Consider the following 20,895-nt stretch of genomic DNA (forward strand, 5'->3'; position numbering starts at 1 on the left):
GTCACATCTCTCTCACACTGGAAGACCAAAACTTCATGCCCTCTAAGGAGGTCATCCGCTGTGTATTTGCTGTGCAAGATGTTGTGTGCTTTCTTCCAGCCTTTTCAGTTGTAAGACTCGAGTGTGCCTCCAATTTTAATTCAGAGCAACAATATTGCCCAACTACCAGAAGCCTAACAATCCTCATTCTCTCAGTGCTACAATGATCTGATTTTTGCTTCTGTCTTGCGCAGATCAATAAGAGTGTTACCAAAGTGGATCTCTTGTCCTTTGCTAATGATTTGGAAGCACGAGCAGACCAATTGGTGAGTTTTGATTTGATCGACATGAAACTGTGACCAGAACGTGTTTATTCTGAATGGACTCTTATGTGCTCCACTTTCCGTTGTCGAGGCGCGGCTGTAAATGGAAGAATATATTTTTAAAGTAGATATCTTCTTAGCCAAGCTCACCTAAAGCATTCTGATGACTTCCCTGGAAGACATGATTAATACAAGATGCTGTGTGTGTCCTTACAATGGGCCATATGAGCTAGCAAAGTAGGATGCCTGCAAAAGCAGAACGTGGGTGAATTTATCTGTACTTTATTTTGGCATAAAAATAATTGCTAGCAGTGGGCATTAACCTGAGTCAGCTTTCCATGTTCTACCTGGCCAGTGTTGCTAACATGAGGAATAATGTCTTCCTGCTTGGCACTCACAGAGAGATCTCCCTTTGACATCTCATCCAGGAAAAAGGGGCAGAAAGCATACATTTGCTTCCAATAAGTATTTGTCCATAATTAAATATCTCAGTGGAGGGCGCCATTACACCTTTTGGTCTACTGGAAAAATAATTGTCTTAAAGGAAAATGTATTTATCCCAATTACTGAATAAAAATTAAAGTTTACCAGAACATATTTTTCAGTATTTGAACTTCGCTTTTTCAGTATTGCGAAGAGAAACCGCCATATGGGCAAAGCATCTAAATAACAACTCATAAGAATTGGTAGAAGGGTGTATATTTTCTTAGAACTTTAATGGCATTTTGCTGTTTCTGACACAGAATGAGAAATGACTTTTGAAAAGAAGACTTATTTATCTAGAATTGTAAGCTGTTTAGTAACTTGTTTGTTTGTCTTTGCAGCCTAAAGGAGCATTAGAAAATGCATTAAAAGGACATGCAAATAGTATCCGCGTGATACATAACCAACAAGTTGTTCCATTGGAGCAAGCAATGGTAAAAAAACAAAACTTTGCAGTTATTGGGCTAGGACATGATTGGGAAAGTGTATTCAACAAGCTACAAATCAGTTTGGAATATCAGTCAAGACTGCCTCCATTCATGCTATTTCTAGACTTTAACCAAGGATGTTTCTTGTACAAAGATTTTCTGGAGTAAAGTTTTAGTGTCCTTTTGTGTGTGTAAGCTAAACTATGGTTTTATGTTTAGTGCACTCCCCTCTTATTCCCTGGCACAGCTATGAGGAAGAAATCTGAAGCTTTCTCTCCTGTTTCTGCTTTTAAAACTAAGCAGAGTTTCTTTTAACATCCAGCATACAAGTTGTGTAAAGCTGAGTTGAGCCGGGGAGGGGCCAGTTGTGGCATTTCATATCTTTCTACACGTTAGGCTATAATTTGGCTTTTCTTGTGATTTTACTGCTGCTTCAGGAAGCTATATTTTGTTTTGAAATAATTTCCTTGCTGAAAAGTACTTGTTCTTGTTCTTGTCTTCTTGTTTCCTCCCTCCCCCCTCGCTCTTCTAATTAACTCTTAATCATTCTCAATATTTCTTTTTCCAAAAACTGACTGTCAAGAAATATGTTAGAGCTAGGGTAAGTGCTTTTCCTTTCTTACACTGCAAGTGGGGGCTTTAGACACATTTCAGATCAGGGACTCCACATTCAGCCTCAGTGTGATACTTTTATCAACCTGATGATGTTATACGGTACATGGCACTTCGCAGAGAAACCTAAGCAAAAAACCAGAACAGTATAAGTATAAGAGTATAAGGCAGTGGTACACTTGGTTGTAGACAGGTGCTGGGTCCTTGCATATGGGTCCATAATAACACCTTGCAGCTGCTCTGTTAAATGAATATGGCATGTTACAATCCAACATCATAGTACAAAGCTGTAAAGGTAAAGGGACCCCTGACCATTAGGTCCAGTCGTGGCCGACTCTGGGGTTGCGGCGCTCATCTCACTTTATTGGCCGAGGGAGCCGGCGTACAGCTTCCGGGTCATGTGGCCAGCATGACTAAGCCGCTTCTGGCGAACCAGAGCAGCGCACGGAAACACCGTTTACCTTCCTGCCGGAGCGGTACCTATTTATCTACTTGCACTTTGATGTGCTTTCGAACTGGTAGGTTGGCAGGAGCTGGGACCAAGCAACGGGAGCTCCCCTGTCGCGGGGATTCAAACCGCCGACCTTCTGATCAGCAGCCCTAGGCTCTCTGGTTTAACCCACAGTGCCACCCACATCCCTGGGTGTAATTACATGTTCCAATAAATAAAAGCTGAGTTGGGTGTAATTACATGTTCCAATAAATTAGGCAAATAAATTAGGGCTGACTCCATAAACACCAGCCCAGTCCAAGTTTCTCCCCTTCCCTTCAACATGTTGTACAAGTTACAAGATGTGCAAGATGTACAATATGTTTTGGGACTACAACTACAACTCCCATCATCCCTAGCTAACAGGACCAGTGGTCAGGGATGATGGGAATTGTAGTCTCAAAACATCTGGAGGGCCGAGTTTGCCTATGCCTGCATTCATGTCACTAGGTTATGTTTCGTCACCCGTGACAGCCCATGACATGGAGCAGGCACTGCGGAAACTCATAGGGTGTTGATATTGGGCAGCACGTCTTTCTCATGACATGTAATTCTGACCTTGAACTTGGAAAGCCTGGATTTAAATTGGTGTGGCACCCTTGACACTGAATGACCTCTCGCATAGAGATATTGAAGTGTGCATGTAATCTTAACCGTGGACACCTGTCCACACTGCAGATTCATGGAATTGTAGGACCACCGAGAGAAGGGATGAGGAAACTTGCGATCCTCGTGTGCTGTTGGCTACAATCTCTACCATTGGCTGTTGGTCTTTCTGGCTAGGGTGGGTGGAAATTGCAGTTCGATAATACCCACAAGTCCAGAGATTAGCAGCTCCTGGCTTAGAGCTTTGGAGTCTATAAAATGGGAGGGAGAGTGGTTTCTTAATTTTTATGCACTCTCATTTTCCATTGCCTGAACTTTGTAGCATTGAAAACAAGCAGACACCGTAAATTCATGTTCCAGCTGTATTTCAAACCACATAAAACTACACCACAAGAATGGTTTCCATTCTACTTAAAATAGATACGTATTTACAAGGCTTTACGTTCAGGAAATATGGCTTTACAGATCAAGCTTTTCTCTGGAATATGGTATAAGAGGTTTGTGTGATAGGCTTCCTTTTGTTTTGTGTCTTTAACCAGAGCACTTTAAACCAGAGCATAAGGTTCCTGCAGAAAACATCATCAGAGCTTCCTGTAAGTTTTTGTTCATTTGTTTCTTTTGAAATAAAACCCCCATTAGGGTTGTTTCTTTAAAACATTAACTACCTATTTTGCAACATATTTGCTAGGCAGTATTTTGTGTTCATTTTACTCTAGTGAAGAGATGGAATGCTGTACATTAAATTCACCTGATAACCGAGTACAAACATTATCAGTTCCATTCAGACAATGCTGAGTACAGTGGTACCTCGGGTTACAGATGCTTCAGGTTACAGACTCCGCTAACCCAGAAATAGTACCTTGGGTTAAGAACTTTTGCTTCAGGGTGAGAACAGAAATCGTGCTCCGGTGGCACGGCAGCAGCAAGAGGCCCCATTAGCTAAAATGTGCTTCAGGTTAAGAACTGTTTCAGGTTAAGAACGGACCTCCAAAACGAATTAAGTTGTTAACCCAAGGTACCACTGTACTTGAAAGTCCACCAGACAAAATAATCTCCACATAGGAAACTAACTACATGTTAGGGGAAAGTGTTACAATTTATTCATTCATTCATTCATTCATTCATTCATTCATTCATTCATTACAATTTAGTGATCTCTCTGATATGCTAGCTTGTTACACAAAGGGAATTTGTTAATACTAAGGAGTATTCAGACTACAGATTTGCCACCTTAGTGAAAATTAGGCCTCCAGCAGTGACTGGATGATCCTCCAGATTATACAGTGGTGCCTCGCAAGATGAAAAGAATCCGTTCCGTGATTCTCTTCGTCTAGCGGTTTTTTCGTCTTGCGAAACAAGCCCATTGACGGATTAGAGGATTAGCGCTATTAGCGGCTTTTAGTGGCTTATCAGCTTATCGGATCAGCTGATAAGCGGCTTAGCAGCTTAGAAAAAGGGGGGGAAGGAAAAAAACCCTGCAGGAACTCGCAAGACATTTTCGTCTTGCGAAGCAAGCCCATAGGAGATTCGTTTTGCGAAGCACCTCCAAAACGGAAAACTCTTTCGTCTAGTGAGTTTTCCGTCTTGCGAGGCATTCGTCTTGCGGGGCACCACTGTAGTTTAGAGCAGGGGTCAGCAAACTTTTTCAGCAGGGGGCCAATCCACTGTCCCTCAGACCTTTGGGGGGGGGCAGACTATATTTTGAAAGAAAGAAAAATGAACGAATTCCTTTGCCCCACAAATAACCCAGAGATGCATTTTAAATAAAAGGACACATTCTACTCATGTACAAACACACTGATTCCCGGACCGTCCATGGGCCGGATTTAGAAGGCAACTGGGTCGGATCCGGCCCCCAGGCCTTAGTTTGCCTATCCATGGTTTAGAGGACTGGAAATCATCCCTGTGCTCCCGCCTCCCCTTATGTGTGCAGTTTATGGAATTGCTTCCTTATCTGATGTTGTGGTGGAATGTAGCAAACCATGGTTTGCTCAAACCAGGAAGCAATTAATTAAGCTGCACAAAGGATGGGACAGGAAGGGACCATGTGAGCACAGGGCCCATTCCCAACCCTCCAACTGTGGTTTATCTGCATGCAGCCTTCAAATTTTTAAGTGTACACTTAAATATCTTCCAAAACACCTAAAAATGTATAGCGTGAAGCTTTCACAACTGGCTTGTTTATCTCATGATAAGGAACAATCATAGCAGTGTGGCAGCCACACACAAAGCTTTCATAACTTTTTGGATGTAATATTATAATGTCCTAAGTGTAGCCATTTGCCTGTCTCTCAGGAGCATAAGTGATATGGGGGAATCTATGGTCTTTGGTTAAAAGCAGCTACGGAGGATGGAAGAATTTGAATCAGGGCTGTAACCCTTTTTCTAGCATTGTTTTCCTGATTTAAGTTGCCCCTTTCCACAAGCTGCTATTAGCTGTGGAGATGGAAAAGACTGCTACATTGTCCCTTCTTTTGACTTGCAGCTCCTGGTCGGGAGGTGTTTAAGTCAGGGAAACAGTGCTGGGGAAAGCTTACATTCCCTCGCCTGCCCCAGTCCAAATTCTCCTGCCCCTCACAGCTGCTTTCACCCAAAGAAAAAGATACTGGGAGACTGAGTTGCAGACCTCCCACATCATATGTAGTTTGACCTACATTAAGGTCTGAATAACTGACTGACATCGCATTATTTATATCATTCCATTTATGAATGACTTCGTATAAAATACTTTGAGGCTATTTAAAACATCAGTAAAAATAATGAACTATATAAAATCAATGATAATATAAGGCTGATAGAATTGGTTTCTGTTTTGTCAGCTGCAGCTAAGATAGTTTAGTTGGAAGTGGAAGGACTCAAATGTTCTTGTAGTATAGGAATGGTCAGTGAAATGTATTCAGTTGGCCATTATGAATCAACTGACTGATCTAAAAGGAAGGAAGGAAGGAAGGAGTGGCAGACATGATCTACTAGAGAGAGGGAACTGTTTTACCAACTATTGGACTCTCAACTATGGTAATGTGAGACTAGAAGGGTATTTATTCATATAGTATATAAAAATTCTACATATTTTATACTTAGTTTTAAGCTATCAGGGGATGCCATAAATTTAGAGATTTTGTATCTGTCTGGAAATGATCCTTATTTTATCTGGTCAAACTGTTCTTTAATTTTGGAAAGATTCTATGTTTGAATCACTGCTTCTCTCTCTCTCTCTCTCTCTCTCTCTCTCACACACACACACACACACACACACACACACACACATATATGAGAGAGAATATTGTACATTCTGTGTCCTGTATTGTAATCTATATCATTCTTTTTTTGAAATCATTCTATCATTCACACACACACACACACACACACACACACACACACACACACTGGTACCTCTACTTATGAACGCAATCCATTTCAGGGTGCCGTTTGCACCCCGAAAAGTCCGTAAGTAGAGTGTCACTACTGTGCATGCGCGAAGCACGATAGAGTGCTTCTCCGCATGTGCGAAGCGCACAGATTGGTTCTGCGCACAGCGAACCCAGAAGTAAACACTTCCAGGTCTGCCGCGTTCGTAACCTGAAAAGCCGCAATGTGAAGCAAACATAACACGAGGTATGACTGTACTTGATGACACAGTGAATCTTAGTTTTGGATTTGAAACTCTTACATATGAATGACAAGAGTCTCAAACCCAAAACCAAGATTCACTGTATCATCAAGTAATGAACATGCACGTATGAACCAGCCATGGGTGTCTGGGTTGTTTATTTTTTACTCCTTTTTGTGTAATTTTGACTGTGTGTTGGAGATTTTTTGTTTTAACTGTGTAATGATTAGCGGTTTGGGTGGTTCAACAGCATACTTTTTCTTTCACCACCCCATAATCTTCTTTTTCCTCTTCCAGGGGAAAGTCAGAAGTGTGATCACTGCTGTTAATAGTGCACAACTTCTTATAAACAACAATGCTTCGTTCGTTATTGTTCAGGTAAGTTTTAATGTTTTATTTTTTAAAAAAACAACCCACACATAGTGCATTGTATTTGGAATTCTTATGTGTGTAACTTAATGTTTCTATTTCTCTTTTCCTTTCCAAAAGGAAACTAAAAAGTATATGGATACTATAATCGGTTACTTTGAGCAGTACGCTGAATGGGTGAAGGAATCGGTAAGATATCTCCCCACCCCCACCTCTTGGGCAATGGCCATTTAGAGAACTTCCATTTTTTGGGGGGGGGGAGGGAAATTAAACATATTGGTGTATCAACACTGCTATTAGAAACAACATAGTAAATTAGAACATAACATTAATTATCCTACCAAATATGATTAATTCAAATTGGGTATCGGAATCATATGTGTATCTTTCCAGCTTAATACAAAATGCTTCTTCTTGGGAATATTCTGTATCTAATGTTCAGCACTTGAATTCTTTTTCTGATCTCTTGTAGATTGCTATGGAAGTGGCACCTTGTAAGCCCATTGCCAATGTGGTAGATACTGCTATAGATATATTTCTATGCAGCTATATAACAGATTCTGTGGTAAGAATATTTTGCATTCCTAAAAAAAAAATGTGAAGGAGGGAGGGTTAAATCTTTTTATTTCTCTGCTGAGACAGTTTATGCTAAGACTAGAGAACCAGTACATTTGCATAAAGGTAGACTTGGGTAATAAGAAAGGTATCGTATTTTTCGCTCTATAACACGCACCCGACCATAACACGCACGTAGTTTTTAGAGGAGGAAAATCCGTAGGCATGCCACCCATAGGCATTCCCTCCATAACACGCATAGACATTTCCCCTTACTTTTTAGGTGGAAAAAAGTGAGTGTTATGGTGCAAAAAATACGGTACATGTGTATTACACAGTAACTCCCAAAGAGTTGCAGTTCACATGTCTTTCGGGAATTTGGAAATCACATGACCAGAAAGTAATCTTGAGAAACAGCTTGTTGTGTGTTGAGGTTCCCAAGCCACCCCAATAAAACAAAATTCACACAGAATTTTTGTTTAAGGTTTTTGGCATAATTTTGGCCACAACTTTATTAAAATACAAAAAATGCGAGTGGTTGCTTAGGCATTGGTTGCGACTATCTGACTCCACATGGGGACAGACTGACATTCACACACCTGCAAAGTCAGAAAGGGAAAGCATTTTGGGGAGAAAGATGGAGCTGGGTACCATGTCCTCTTGTTGTTGTTGTTTAGTCGTTTAGTTGTGTCCGACTCTTTGTGACCCCATGGACCAGAGCACACCAGGCACACCATGCCCTCACCTCTCCCCAAATGCTCCCAGGGGCTCTTGCGTGGCCCTAGCCCCTTGAAAGGGGTTCGGACAAAAGCATGGCGAGCCCCTGGATTCCTTTAATGGAATACCCTTGTAGCAGCAGCAGCAGCATTGGAGGGGCAGGCACAGCCAATCCATGCCCCTCCACCAACCAATTCATAAAACCAATGCCTAACCGCAACCTTACAAGTTGTGACCATTTGCTACGCAGTAGGCAAAAACCAAATGGCACCAGCCAATCAGCCAAATGGACAAAATTCCTATCAGGTCCCTGCCCCAAAAGCAGACGACCCCATGGCAGGCATAGCAAGGTCAATGCGAACAACCCTAAATATGGGGAGGGAGGGTAGGTGGATAATCTGATGCGCTCAGTGAAAAGAGGAAGCTCAACGCTGCGCGCAGGGAATTTAAGAGTTCTTGGCTGTCAAATCACAAAATGGCAACATCAACTTCTCCCCAACGACAAGGGGAGCCCAATCGCAGTGGTGGACAGCTACCTTCACCCACCCAGCAACAGTGGGGATGTTTTGATAGACCCCACTGCAACAGGTGCTCTCCATGAAGGAGAACACACTTTGTCGATACAAGATTTGAAATTGCCGCTGAAAAGCCAAGCCAATTGACAAACTGAAATGGAGTGTTCGGCCATTTTTTGCCATCAGATATCTGTGGTTAACTCTCTCCTGACCCTATTCTCAAAAAACTATTAAGCTGAAACCTCAGTTTTTAGAGGAATTATGCACACAAACGGACCTGATGAATCGGACCAAAGTATTTTGCTTCCAGTGGTGGCCAGACAGATGATTCTTAGACGCTTGCAAGGAGAGCACAAAAGCACAAACCGCAGATATGCTTCTTCCATGTGGATGGGAAGGCATAAGGCAATGTGCATTTTATGAAATAGCACTTCCATCTTTCTCAACTATCTGCTGATTAATTTCATTGAGTGGCCTGGAATTTTAGTGAGATGGGAGATAGCATGCATAATTTTATAGGAGCCTTGGTAACCCCGAGGAAAGACAGGATATAAATCTCATAACTAACTAACTAAATAAATAAGCCCTTACAATTTCCTCTTCGTTCATCTCTTTTTCTTTTTATAAAAGCTAAAAAGTCCCAAAAGTTTGAGCTTTAACTTGGGTTTTCCATTTGCCCAGTCTGGAGACATATGTTTGGAGCTAATCATTTTATCAAGCAGCTTATAATGAAATTTACAGTATTTAAATGCAATGAAAAACTTTCTTTTGTTGACTTACAGAAAGACATTTTGGATGCATTCCTGAACAGTGGCAGCGTTCACTGATTCCTTTTGTCCTGAAATGGCAACATCTGCATTTTCTAGTTGCCTTGAGAAATGCAGAAGTTGTATATTTGTGTGCGGGGAAAAATTGGCAAAAGACCCGGAAAGGAATAAGCTAAATGTTCCTCAGAAATTTCCTGCAATTACTGCTACTAATTGAGGGCACCTAAAGGACCATGAGTTGTTTTCTTTGCTGCTTAATTTAGGATGGGACTGGATTTTTCACGCATAACTGGGCGAACAAGTTCAGACTGTCTCCAGGTCTGTTGAAAGCAAAGTGGAAAACCACCTTTTTAACAGCTGGAACTAATTGGGCTGGTCGGTGCAATCATTAAATTATTATTTCTCGTATAAACAATTTTTCCTGACCCAGAAAATTGCACTAAGATACCAAGGAATTTACTCCACTGCAAGCAGGGATAAAGCTACATCTGTTGTTCCTTACAGGAGGAGGAAAGCCTGGATGGGATATTAATCTTCTGAGGCCTACGCATACATTGCGGTTTGTTGTAGGCTGGTTGGAATAAAGCAATGTGCTTGTGTGATTTATTTATTTTTTTAAGTTGTTGTAAGGGTTTCACATGCATTCCATGTTCATCCCAGGGTAGCGCTAGACTGATGGCACACGCCGGTTGAGTTTAGCTTGGCTTACAAGTATATTTTGGTTTGGCTGCTTACGTTATGGAGGGTGAGGTGTTTCCCTGGTTTATTTACTTTCTGTAAAAACTGAGCATTTGCCAGCACAGGGCTTGCAGTAGCATCCTGGTGCCTACCACTCAAACACAACACAGCAGGCAGAGCCACAGACATTTGGACGCCTGAGGCAGAAGGTCCCGTCTCCAACCACAATGTGTGTGCCGGGGGAATCTCCGCAAGAGCTTCCCTTGAAGGAAAAGCCCTTGCAAAGACTCACCACCTCCAGGCAAGCAAAGGGCAAGCTTCACAAGGGCTTCTGGAATTGCCGCTTGCGTTTCTGCCTTCTGGAATTGCTCTTGCGTTTCTGCCGCCTGAGCTGGCTGCTTCAGTCTGCCCAACTTGTGGTCTGGCTCTGCAGTGCAGGAGCCCTTCTGCATATACTGTTGGGCTATAGAGCTTGAAAACTGCCCTCCAGCTCAGCGCAGCACAACTTGCCATGAAGGTCAGCCCGCTTTTCTGAGGAGAATAACCAGAGGCCTGTTAAACACTGAGCAGGCTCACAGTACATGGCCAATGGCTCACATTTAGCTTAAAGGTAAAGGGACCCCTGACAATTAAGTCCAGTCGTGAACGACTCTGGGGTTGCTGCGCTCATCTCGCTTTACTGGCCGAGGGAGCCGGCGTTTGTCCACAGACAATTTTTCCAGGTCATGTGGCCAGCATGACTAAGCAGCTTCTGGTGAACCAGAGCAGTGCACGGAAACGCCGTTTACCTTCCCCCCGGAGCAGTACCTATTTATCTACTTGCACTGGTATGCTTTCGAACTGCTAGGTGGGCAGGAGCAGGGACCGAGCAACGTGAGCTCACCCCGTCGTGGGGATTCGAACTGCTGACCTTTCAATCGGCAAGCCCAAGCGGCGCAGCGATTTAACCCACAGCACCACCCGCGACTCGCATTTAGCTTGCTCGGTTGCAAATTATGAGGCCCAGTATATGGGCTGTTCCAGTGAATGTGGGAAGCTTCCCTATACTGAGGCCGATCATTGGTCCAGCTACCTCTATCAGCCACACTGGCTGGATACTTTTCCAGCCTTAACCTGAGGTTGAAACTTTGAACAGCACATTCCGTTAGTCCATTGTTGCTGCGCATAGTAGCTACTGTCGTAGCCCCACAGCTGACTGGTGCTCTGGAGATGGTTAACTGTTGTTTAGGATCTTAAACCACCATTTAAAGTTGATTTCATGCCAGAGCAAAACTTAACTATGGTAAAAAAAACCTTGGTTCCAGCACACTGTTTAATGCGGGAGGAAAATTCAGTCAGAGGGCACTTGCTTTCCAAAACAGTCCAATATTGCTACAATTCCACATTTGTTAGGAGCCATGGGTGTTGTCGTCCTTACCTCACTAATGCTGATGGGGTTTGATGTTGTGTTTTAATCTTGTTATCTGAGATGCCTTGATCTCAAGTGACAGAGCATTTGTGAACAGTGCCAAGCAACTTGCACAAAAGTGGCAAAGAGTTGAACTCTTTCCATTCTTGTCATCCATTTTCTATCAATCCCAGTTGAAATTTGTTGTAGTTGATGGTTCTACAGACTAGCAGGGTCCAATTTAAAAGAGGCAACATCACATCTACACTGGCTGTTGTCCCACCCCCCTTCTGAGTTGGGAAGAACTTTGTAGGAAATCCTAGAAAATGTGTGAGAAGGAATATGGATAACTGAGAATATATTAAGTGCCTCAATGTTGTTTCTTGTCTTCCCTAGAATGCCTTCTGGTTTGGTTTGGGGGGCTGTTCAGTATTTCTAATCCCTGCCATCATTTGTGCTGTGAAACTAGCCAAATTCTACCGCCGGATGGATACAGAAGATGTTTACGATGAGTAAGTAAGCAGAATGCTCAGAATGGAAGACCGCAGAAATGCAAGAAAGCACTTTATGTGAAATATGTTTATCGTTTCCTTTTCTGATTGCGTATAGTACTGCGAATCAGAGTGTCTCAGAGCAACTCAAAGGAACAGGTTGCATGGAATTCATTATTTATCTGGGGCCACTGACGTTTACAGGAGTTTTACAGTTTCAGGGGCAAGTAGCTGCCCATTTAAATTTCAACAGCATATGAGTGGAAATGGAGGCAGTGAAAAGAGGGGGGAGGAATGCGAGAAACGTAGGCAAAAAGTAGTGAATTTGAGTCCGTGCAAGGATTTCTGCTTGCACAATAAGGCTTCCTTTCTCATTCTTCTCTCCACATGCACCTTACCAAATCCATTACAAAGGGCTGGAGAACCCCTGGAACAGATTTGGGGGTGAAAGCAAGGAGAACGTTCTGTTGCACAAGCAGAAATCCTTGCACTGATGGAATGTTCACTTATTGCTCCGTTGGAGTCTACCCAGTGTTATATAGCTTTCATTTAATTCAGCAGCAGTGATTTGCTCCCTAGACAATCCTAGTCTGCAGAGAGAACTGAAAAATCTGAAGGACCCTTTTTCCCTCACAGTACAACATTTCCCTGGGTATGCCAAGAACACTATATATATATAGTAGAATGCAGAGGTTTTTATATATTTGGTAGGTGGGTATTTTCTGCAGTGCTTACTCCCCAGGCTTCAGCTTTGGCATGTATAGTGCACAGACACACAGTAAACAGAGAGAGACAACTGGTATGGGAGGGTTTGCCTGGTACAGAGCTCTGGAAATAGCGGTTCTTCCGGATAACTCAAGACAGTTGAGGGTTTGAGGTGTAGATAGGTCCTGTGAATTCAGGTTTAAACCTTTAGAGAATAACCTGCACTTAAAACATTCCATAATGCAATAGATTGGAAACTTTGTGGTAGCTATGAACTTAAAACATATTATGTCTGATCTCATATTTTCCTTTGCTTTTGTCGTGTGTAGTTATTCTGCTTTCCCTAACCAGTCTTCTATTCTTCCATTTGCAGTTCCTCTGTCTCAGGGACTTGGCATTTTACTTTATGATAGCTATTTTTACTTATTTTTCACTTGTCTTCACTTTTACCTTTTTTAAAAAACAAAACCATTTCCCCGTAAGTCTGTCCAGTGCCTTTTCCTCATTTGTTTATTTTTATTGTGTAGATCACTTTGACATTATACTTTTGCTACAATAGCAGTGAAAAAACAACAGGGAAATACTGCAAAGCCAAATATTTATCACGTACCATTACTTATTAACACACATGATAACTACTTCTTTTTTATATTTTGTAGTGTTGAAACTATGCCCATGAAAAAGTAAGAGATTTTAATTGATATTATAGCATGTAAAGTGGGAGGGTCTTTTTTTTTAATTCGTAGATGTTACATATTTGATATATATTGTATTTATTTTCTACATTTTTTGGCATATTGTTCACCATACCTATCACAAATAGCTTCATGCAGATCATGTTGAAGTAGAGCTTTCTGTAGAATTAATTCCATGTACATGACATACCGTACATTCCTTGGTATTCTACAGGCTCCGCTATGGACATGACTAGTTAACACTGTTTTTTTTAAATATATATATACTGAGGTGTTTTAGTTGTCTTATAATCTTCTGTTTTTGTTGGCTATTCTCAGCTGCTTTAGGCAAAGATTTTGGAAGGGCAACTAATACCATTTAAAACAAACACCTTGTTAATTTTTTTAATTATCATCTTTGTAACCATAGTGTGTATGGAGTTGCATCTTATCATTAACACAGTCCTTTCTTGGTATATTTATTTTATTACAGTTTGGAAAATGGTAATAATGGTTATCATAAAGAGCATTTATATGGTATACACAATCCAATTCTGACAAGGTAAACCAAGTTTGAAACTGCCTGCCTTATAAGCACTCTTAATATATCGTGTATTAATCACTCACTATTTTTTTCTGCACATTTTGAAACCACTTTTTGTTTTGCATGATTTCTCATTGCTTAGCTCTCTCTTTCAATATATGCCTTATATTGCATTATGTGCTGGCTTGGTTTAAAAGAAACTATGGTTTAATGTGAACAAGCAGTGTACTGGTGCACAGTGCTAAAAAAATCCTAGCCAAACTTTGATATGTCGTGTTATCTGAGCCCAAACTTATGATTTGTCTTTTCCACATAATTGGTGACAATTGAGGTTTGTTCTTCAATTATCAATCATGGTTTGCTTGGGCAAAGCAAACCACAAACATGGTTGCAGATGACACAGAAAGGCGGAACAAGGTGGGGGCAGCCTGCCCCGCGTGACATGCCTGAGGGTGACAAAATCCTGGCGGGTCCAATCATGGCCACGTTGTATTGCACCCCCCCCCGGCCGGGCCACCACCCCAGATGGCGTCCCCTGGTCGGGCGCGATTGCCCCTCCCCCTGGGTCGGGAGTTGTGGACGGGCGGTTAAAGCAAATGCAAATAAATGTGAGTCTGGTCACATAAAATTGCACTTCAAGAAAGCACTTGACCTGCAGAAGGTTGTGGTAGCATCTGTGTGAAAGTGGCAGAAATTGATTTGGGGTGTTTTCATCTTGCAGAGTTCTCCTTTTTACTGATGAAATCAGGAGTGCTCTACGTTTTATATCCAGCTCCTAAATTTAATATCCTGGTTGTTCACACACACACACACACCAGCCAGCCTCCTGATGCCCCCATTTGTAGCATTTAACTTGCATAAATCTTGGTGTACCTTGAGAGCGAATAATAAATAACAAAACAAAATTGTGTGGTGCTGTGGGTTAAACCACAGAGCCTAGGACTTGCTGATCAGAAAGTCGGCGGTTCGAATCCCCACGATGGGGTGAGCTCCCGTTTCTCGGTCCCTGCTCCTGCCAACCTAGCCGTTCGTAAGCACGTCAAAGTGCAAGTAGATAAATAGGTACCGCTGCAGCGGGAAGGTAAACGGCATTTCTGTGCGCTGCTCTGGTTCGCCAGAAGTGGCTTATTCATGCTGGCCACATAACCCGGAAGCTGTATGCCGGCTCCCTTGGCCAATAATGCGAGATGAGCGCCGCAACCCCAGAGTCGGCCACGACTGGATCTAATGGTCAGGGGTCCCTTTACCTTTACCTTTATTATTTGAAATATGCTGAGAACAGTGGCGTAGCGTGGGGGGTGCAGGGGGGGCCGGCCGCACCGGGCGCAACATCTGGGGATTAGGGTTAGGGGGCGCAAATCCACGGGTTAGGGGGCACAAATCCACGGGTTAGGGGGCGCAAATTACTTGCCTTGCTCCGGGTGCTGACAACCCACGCTACGCCACTGGCTGAGAAGCAAAACACCAACTTTGAAAACACTTAGCTTTAAAAAATATCGGTGAAAATTGGTCTAACTGAAAAGCAGGCACCTTATTTTCTTTTCCCTCTCCAAACCTAAAACTTGAATAGGAGTGGTACCTGAGACAGAGTTTGAAAAACCCAGCCTGAACTGCTTTACCCTGCTTCTTAGTGTGACAGTCTAGTCGTCTCTACTTTGTTTCCTGCTTGGCCACGCTCCTCCTATGCTTTTTCACTTCCCACTACTGCTTTTAGTTGATTAAAAGGGGCTTTGTCTTCTTGCTATTAAAAAAGAGAGACTAAGGTCTAGATCTCCCAGTGGATTTTCTGACTGCAAATGCATGTGCTACTTGTGGTGAACGTTAACGACCTGTTTGTATTTTTCAGACCTAACTTAGCAATTATAACAGAATTGCCTAAGAATTTATATCTAGCAGCCATTGAAAGGGTGGAGTAGGAAAGGGTTGGTGATCTTAAGAGCTTTCAGAAAAAAGCAGAGAATTCTTATTTTGCTTTCTTTATAAAAACAACCACCCACAATTTTCTCCATTCATTCACTTTTCTATACTGAAGTTGCCCCAAACAGTTTCATATGTCTCTCTTTCTCTTTCTCTCTCTCTTTCTCTCTCACATATATGTATAGCTCTGTGGAACAGTGGTAGTGCATACTGGAAATGTGATGGGTAAGTTTCATTGTTTATTTACCGTATTTTTCGCCCCATAAGACGCACTTTTTCCCCTCCAAAAATGAAGGGGAAATCGGGGTGCGTCTTATGGGGCGAATGCCTGCAAGCCTCGCGCGCCCGGCAGGAGGTCCCACCGGGTGCGCGAGGCTTGGGGCGGCAGCGGACTGCTTGCGCGCACCTAGAAGCTTGGGGCCGGCAGCAAGGTCAAGCGCAAAGCCCTAAAAGTAGGGAGAGGTGGGCGGGTGTTCTGATACACGCACCGAAAGAGGAAGCTCTGGGTCACGTGCATAGGTATATATAGGTCCCTTGATCCGTTTAGCCTGTGTCCCATTGGCCTGATTGAACCCTGCATCAAGGGACCTACCAGTTGGGTGTTGTGGCTATCCAAACGTACCACCCACATCACAGGGTTAGGTTGCCAGGTCTCACCGCAACACGTGCCCTCTTTAAGGGAGGACCCGATTTTTCAAATGTGACCCTTTAGATCATGAGTCCTGTGGCACCAAGGGCTCTTTTCCGAGGGTCCGCAGAGCCCATGTCTGAACTGACCCTTAGTTCTCCCAAGGTCACTGCATTCTATTTCCACTCTCTTGTAAATGTGGTGGTTAGGAGCATATTCTGACTTGTCTCTTGTGGCTTCATTTTCAGCCCCGGGAAATAATCCTGCAAGTAGCTGCTCTGGGAAGCACCTTTCGCGTCAATGCTGAATTCCGAATTCTGAGCCATCTTGTCTGGGGCCTGTCTAGTAAACTAATGTTGAATGGAAAGAGAACTGTGCAATCGTATGCCATGAAATGCCAAGCCACACGGCATCTATTTGTGTGTGTGTGTGGATTACCATTAACACATGGAATTAGTGGCTTCCATTCTTGTTTTCTAATACCATTTTTCCACTGGAGTTTCTGTCTCTCGTCACATAATATATTTATTTATTGTAAACAGACTGGTCTCTGGTTTATATTCGTTTCTGTGGGCTGTTGTTTTTCTTCGGATTCACTGCCCAGTCAAAATTAACTCGGTTCTTGTTATCATGTCCAGAGATGTTCATACCATGTATAAAATATGTGTTTACATGAAGAATACAACCTGTGTACAGACACTTTTTTGTATCTGTGTTTTTTACAGCTGTATTGCAGCAGATTTTTTAATACTTTTTGTTATACTTCACAAGCAACCTGTTCAGCATGACCAGTGTTTCCTCGGTGATGTTGGGTGGCTGAATTTGACTGTGAAACGTATGGAAACCTGCAGTATATTTTGTGTCGTCTTCAGAAAAGTGAATGCAATTTGGCAGATTATTCTTCCCTATTTCTGAATTACCAATTAACGTACGGTGTCATGATGACCAGAAGCATATTGTTTTCCTGCAAGTGGTTAGCTTAAAAAAACAAAAACAAATTCTGCAGAAATGTGCAATGGGAAGATACTACAATTTTTTATTTGTGACCTGAATCATCATAGCAAGGAGTAAGAAAAGTGGAAAGGGCCCGTTCAGACCTTCAGCAAATTTCCTAGAGGGTGTGTGTGAAGGATGCCAAACTGCACACTTATTGGCCTATGTTGCTCTTAAACAGGCTTCCTCAACCTCGCCCCTCCAGATGTTTTTGAGACTACAATTCCCATCATCCCTGACCACTGGTCCTGGTAGCTAGGGATCATGGGAGTTGTAGGCCAAAAGCATCTGGAGGGCCGAGATTGAGGAAGCCTGCTGTAACACCTAAATGTAACATATGTGCGTACATCCCTAGCTATACATGCCTAATATGCATAATCATTATTTTTGTACATACTTTTTTGAGAGAGAAAGCTTGTACTGAGCATATATGCATAGGGATGGCACACTTATTGACCTCATGTAGATGTTACAGCGGTGTGGAGATGAAATGGCTGTGGGGCCTAATCCCGCTTTGCAGCTGCTTCACCCAATTTGCCAAAAGTGTGACTAGGCCTAAAGTTAATACACTATGGCCCTGATGAGGTGTTCATAGGTTTAACTTGTAAACCATGTTATATATATAATAAAGAATTGGCTATATTTTGCTAAATAGGTGTAAAGTGTTGAGAATATATATGAAAGCTGTTGCACCCCACTGTCCTTTTACTTACGTGTAAAAGTTGTGAATAGGATTGATCTGCACAGAAAAGCTGCCAAGAGCTATCTATCTGATAACTAAAAGCTATGTGAGGAAATATGGGCTGTTGGGGGCATGACTTTTATGCCAATAAATTGGGGAGGGCTTTTTATCTTTTAAGGCAGTGATGGCCAAACTTGGCCCTCCAGCTGTTTTTGGACTACAACTCCCATCATCCCTAGCTAACAGGACCAGTGGTCAGGGATGATGGGAATTGGAGTCCCAAAACAGCTGGAGGGCCAAGTTTGGCCATCACTGTTTTGAGGCAACAGTCAGCACTGGGGAATATGGTGGGTCTTCTGAAGTTACACATGACTTGCTGATTTTATTAGACGGTCTCCATTCATTTGGAAACCCTTTTGGTAGAATTTCTTGTAAAGATAATTTCTGGCAATCTTAGAATTGCTTAATTGCATGATGATGGCACATTGTTTGCCCAGTCTGCACACTTGGGACTAAATGCATTATTGTGCTGTGCCTCGTGCAGAATTGGTGCCTTTCCCCCCATATCTCAGTGGTGGGGAAATGACGCACATGAAGCACCCCTCAAACTGAATGGGAATTGGTATTATATAGGGAATAAATTAAGTTTTTCACTAGGGAAACTGATTATTTCTACTAGGCAATGAGTAGAATGCTGTACTTAAAGTATGTAAGTATTATAGCTCAATATCTGACATTCCAGGTTGTAGATTTCAATAAGTTCCTATTTTTAATTTGATAATGTCCTCAAATCATTTAAATAAAATACCTTGATTAACGTTTGTGTAATTTTTAAATGCAAGAAGCTAGTGCATTGCATTAAAATCGCCTCCGACCAGAGGTAAAATGGATTTCTGCCTCTTTCCAAAAGGGAGTCATTTAATTTGGAATTATTTGATTTTGGCCTACAGGTGAACCTAGTCCATTTTAAATAAAGAACTGAGGTGCATTTTGTAGTAACTGGTAAATTGAGAAACAACTTGCTTGTAGCCACCTGCATTGCAACTTACTTGTAAGCCACCCAGAGTGTCTAGGAGAGCCCAGCCAGATGGGTGGGATGGGATAAAAATATTATTATTATTATTATTATTATTATTATTATTATTATTACTACAGTGGTGCCCCGCAAGACGAATGCCTCGCAAGACGAAAAACTCGCTAGACGAAAGAGTTTTCCGTTTTTTGAGTCGTTCCGCAAGACGAATTTCCCTATGGGCTTGCTTCGCAAGACGAAACGTCTTGCGAGTTCTTGCGAGTTTGTTTCCTTTTTCTTAAACCTGCTAAGCCGCTAAGCCGTTAATAGCCGCTAAGCCGCTAACCGCAAGATGAAGAGACTCACGGAACGGATTAATTTCGTCTTGCGAGGCACCACTGTACTACTACTACTACTTGTTTAAGTTACACAGCATTTTCCTCTCCCCCCTGCCCTGAATGGCAGCCCTGTACTACACTAGAAGTTGGTTTTAAAGCTCTCCCGAGTTTGAGAAGGAGCTTGCTCCTAAAGGCAGACAACTCACCAGACTTTGCAATGCTCTGGGGGTGGAGGGGTTTGCAATCTATGGCAGGAACCACCAAGAGAGCAAAGCTGACCTTCACATCTCCACACTGTTTACATCACTTGCCTCTCCTGGGACTGTTCACATGTTCATATGGTATCAGAGTTCCCCCACAGAATGTTTCTGAGGTGTTACTGATTTTTTGACCAGTGAGAATAATTTATAAATTGCTTGATCAAAGAATCCCCAAGCAGTGCACATAAAAAAATGATTATCAATATACAAATGGAAGTCCACAGAATTTTAAAATAGGTACAGGCGGCGACCGTTTTAGGCATGTCCAATTTCCACATGATCACCGATGTGCGGGACCTTTTCGACCTGGAAGAGGGCATAACGGGTGGAAGGAGGTGAGGGCATAATGGGGCAAGGCATGTTTATGCACACTCCACCAATGCACACAAGGAGCAGTAAGGGAACCCTCGTGCAAAATGGTCGCCACCTGTATACATAGCTTGATTACATGTCTGTGTAAGGTTTCCGAAACCGAAACGTTTTTGCGTGTCAAGGTCCCCAAGCCACCCCAATAAAACACAATTCACACAGATTATTTGTTCAATGTTTTTGGCATAATTTTGGCCACAACTTTATTACAATACAAGAAATGTGAGTGGTTCCTTAGGCATTGGTTGCGTCTATCTGACCCTACACGGGGACAGACTGACATTCGCATGCCTGCGAAAGTCAGAAAGGGAAAACATTTTGGGGAGGAAGATGGAGCTGGGTACCATGCCCTCACCTCTCCCCAAATGCTCCCAGGGGCTCTTGCGTGGCCCTAGCCCCTTGACAGGGGTTCAGACAAAAGCATGGCGAGCCCCTGGATTCCTTTAACGGAATACCCTTGCAGCAGCAGCATTGGAGGGGCAGGCAGGAAGCTCAACGCTGCGCGCAGGGAATATAAAACTTCTTGGCTGTCAATCATAAAATGGCAACATCAAATTCTCTCCTACAACAAGAGGAGCCCAATTGCAATGGTGGCCAACTTCTTTTACCCGCCCAGAAACAGTGGGATGTCTTATTAGACCCCACCGCAACATGTGCTCTCCATGAAAGAGAACACACTTTAGCAGAAATAGCACAACAAGGATATCTGCCAAACATCAATGGACAGGTATAGTAGTTCCAGAGCACAGGCCTCGTCACACTT

General features: G+C 42.6%; 1 protein-coding gene across 11 annotated transcripts in view; it reads left to right on the forward strand.

Annotated features, from left to right (window-relative positions):
* The window catches only part of PROM1 (prominin 1), a gene marked incomplete at its 3' end in the record, with an annotated part of 111,549 nt that extends 92,579 nt beyond the window's left edge, over positions 1-18,970 (forward strand). For 3 of the 11 annotated variants that reach the window (XM_082237350.1, XM_082237357.1, XM_082237353.1), the window contains 12 exons: positions 234-305; positions 1,127-1,219; positions 1,797-1,814; positions 3,461-3,514; positions 6,829-6,909; positions 7,021-7,089; positions 7,373-7,465; positions 11,916-12,031; positions 13,375-13,398; positions 13,883-13,951; positions 16,036-16,075; positions 16,727-18,970. In XM_082237350.1, coding sequence (XP_082093476.1) covers positions 234-305; positions 1,127-1,219; positions 1,797-1,814; positions 3,461-3,514; positions 6,829-6,909; positions 7,021-7,089; positions 7,373-7,465; positions 11,916-12,031; positions 13,375-13,398; positions 13,883-13,951; positions 16,036-16,054 — 708 coding nt within the window. The other 8 variants (XM_082237355.1, XM_082237359.1, XM_082237358.1 and 5 more) reach the window with 6 other exon arrangements.
* Positions 18,971-20,895: the final 1,925 nt, after the last annotated feature.

The sequence above is a fragment of the Podarcis vaucheri genome (genome assembly GCF_965113315.1).
Source record: "Podarcis vaucheri genome assembly, chromosome: 9".
NCBI lineage: Eukaryota > Metazoa > Chordata > Lepidosauria > Squamata > Lacertidae > Podarcis > Podarcis vaucheri.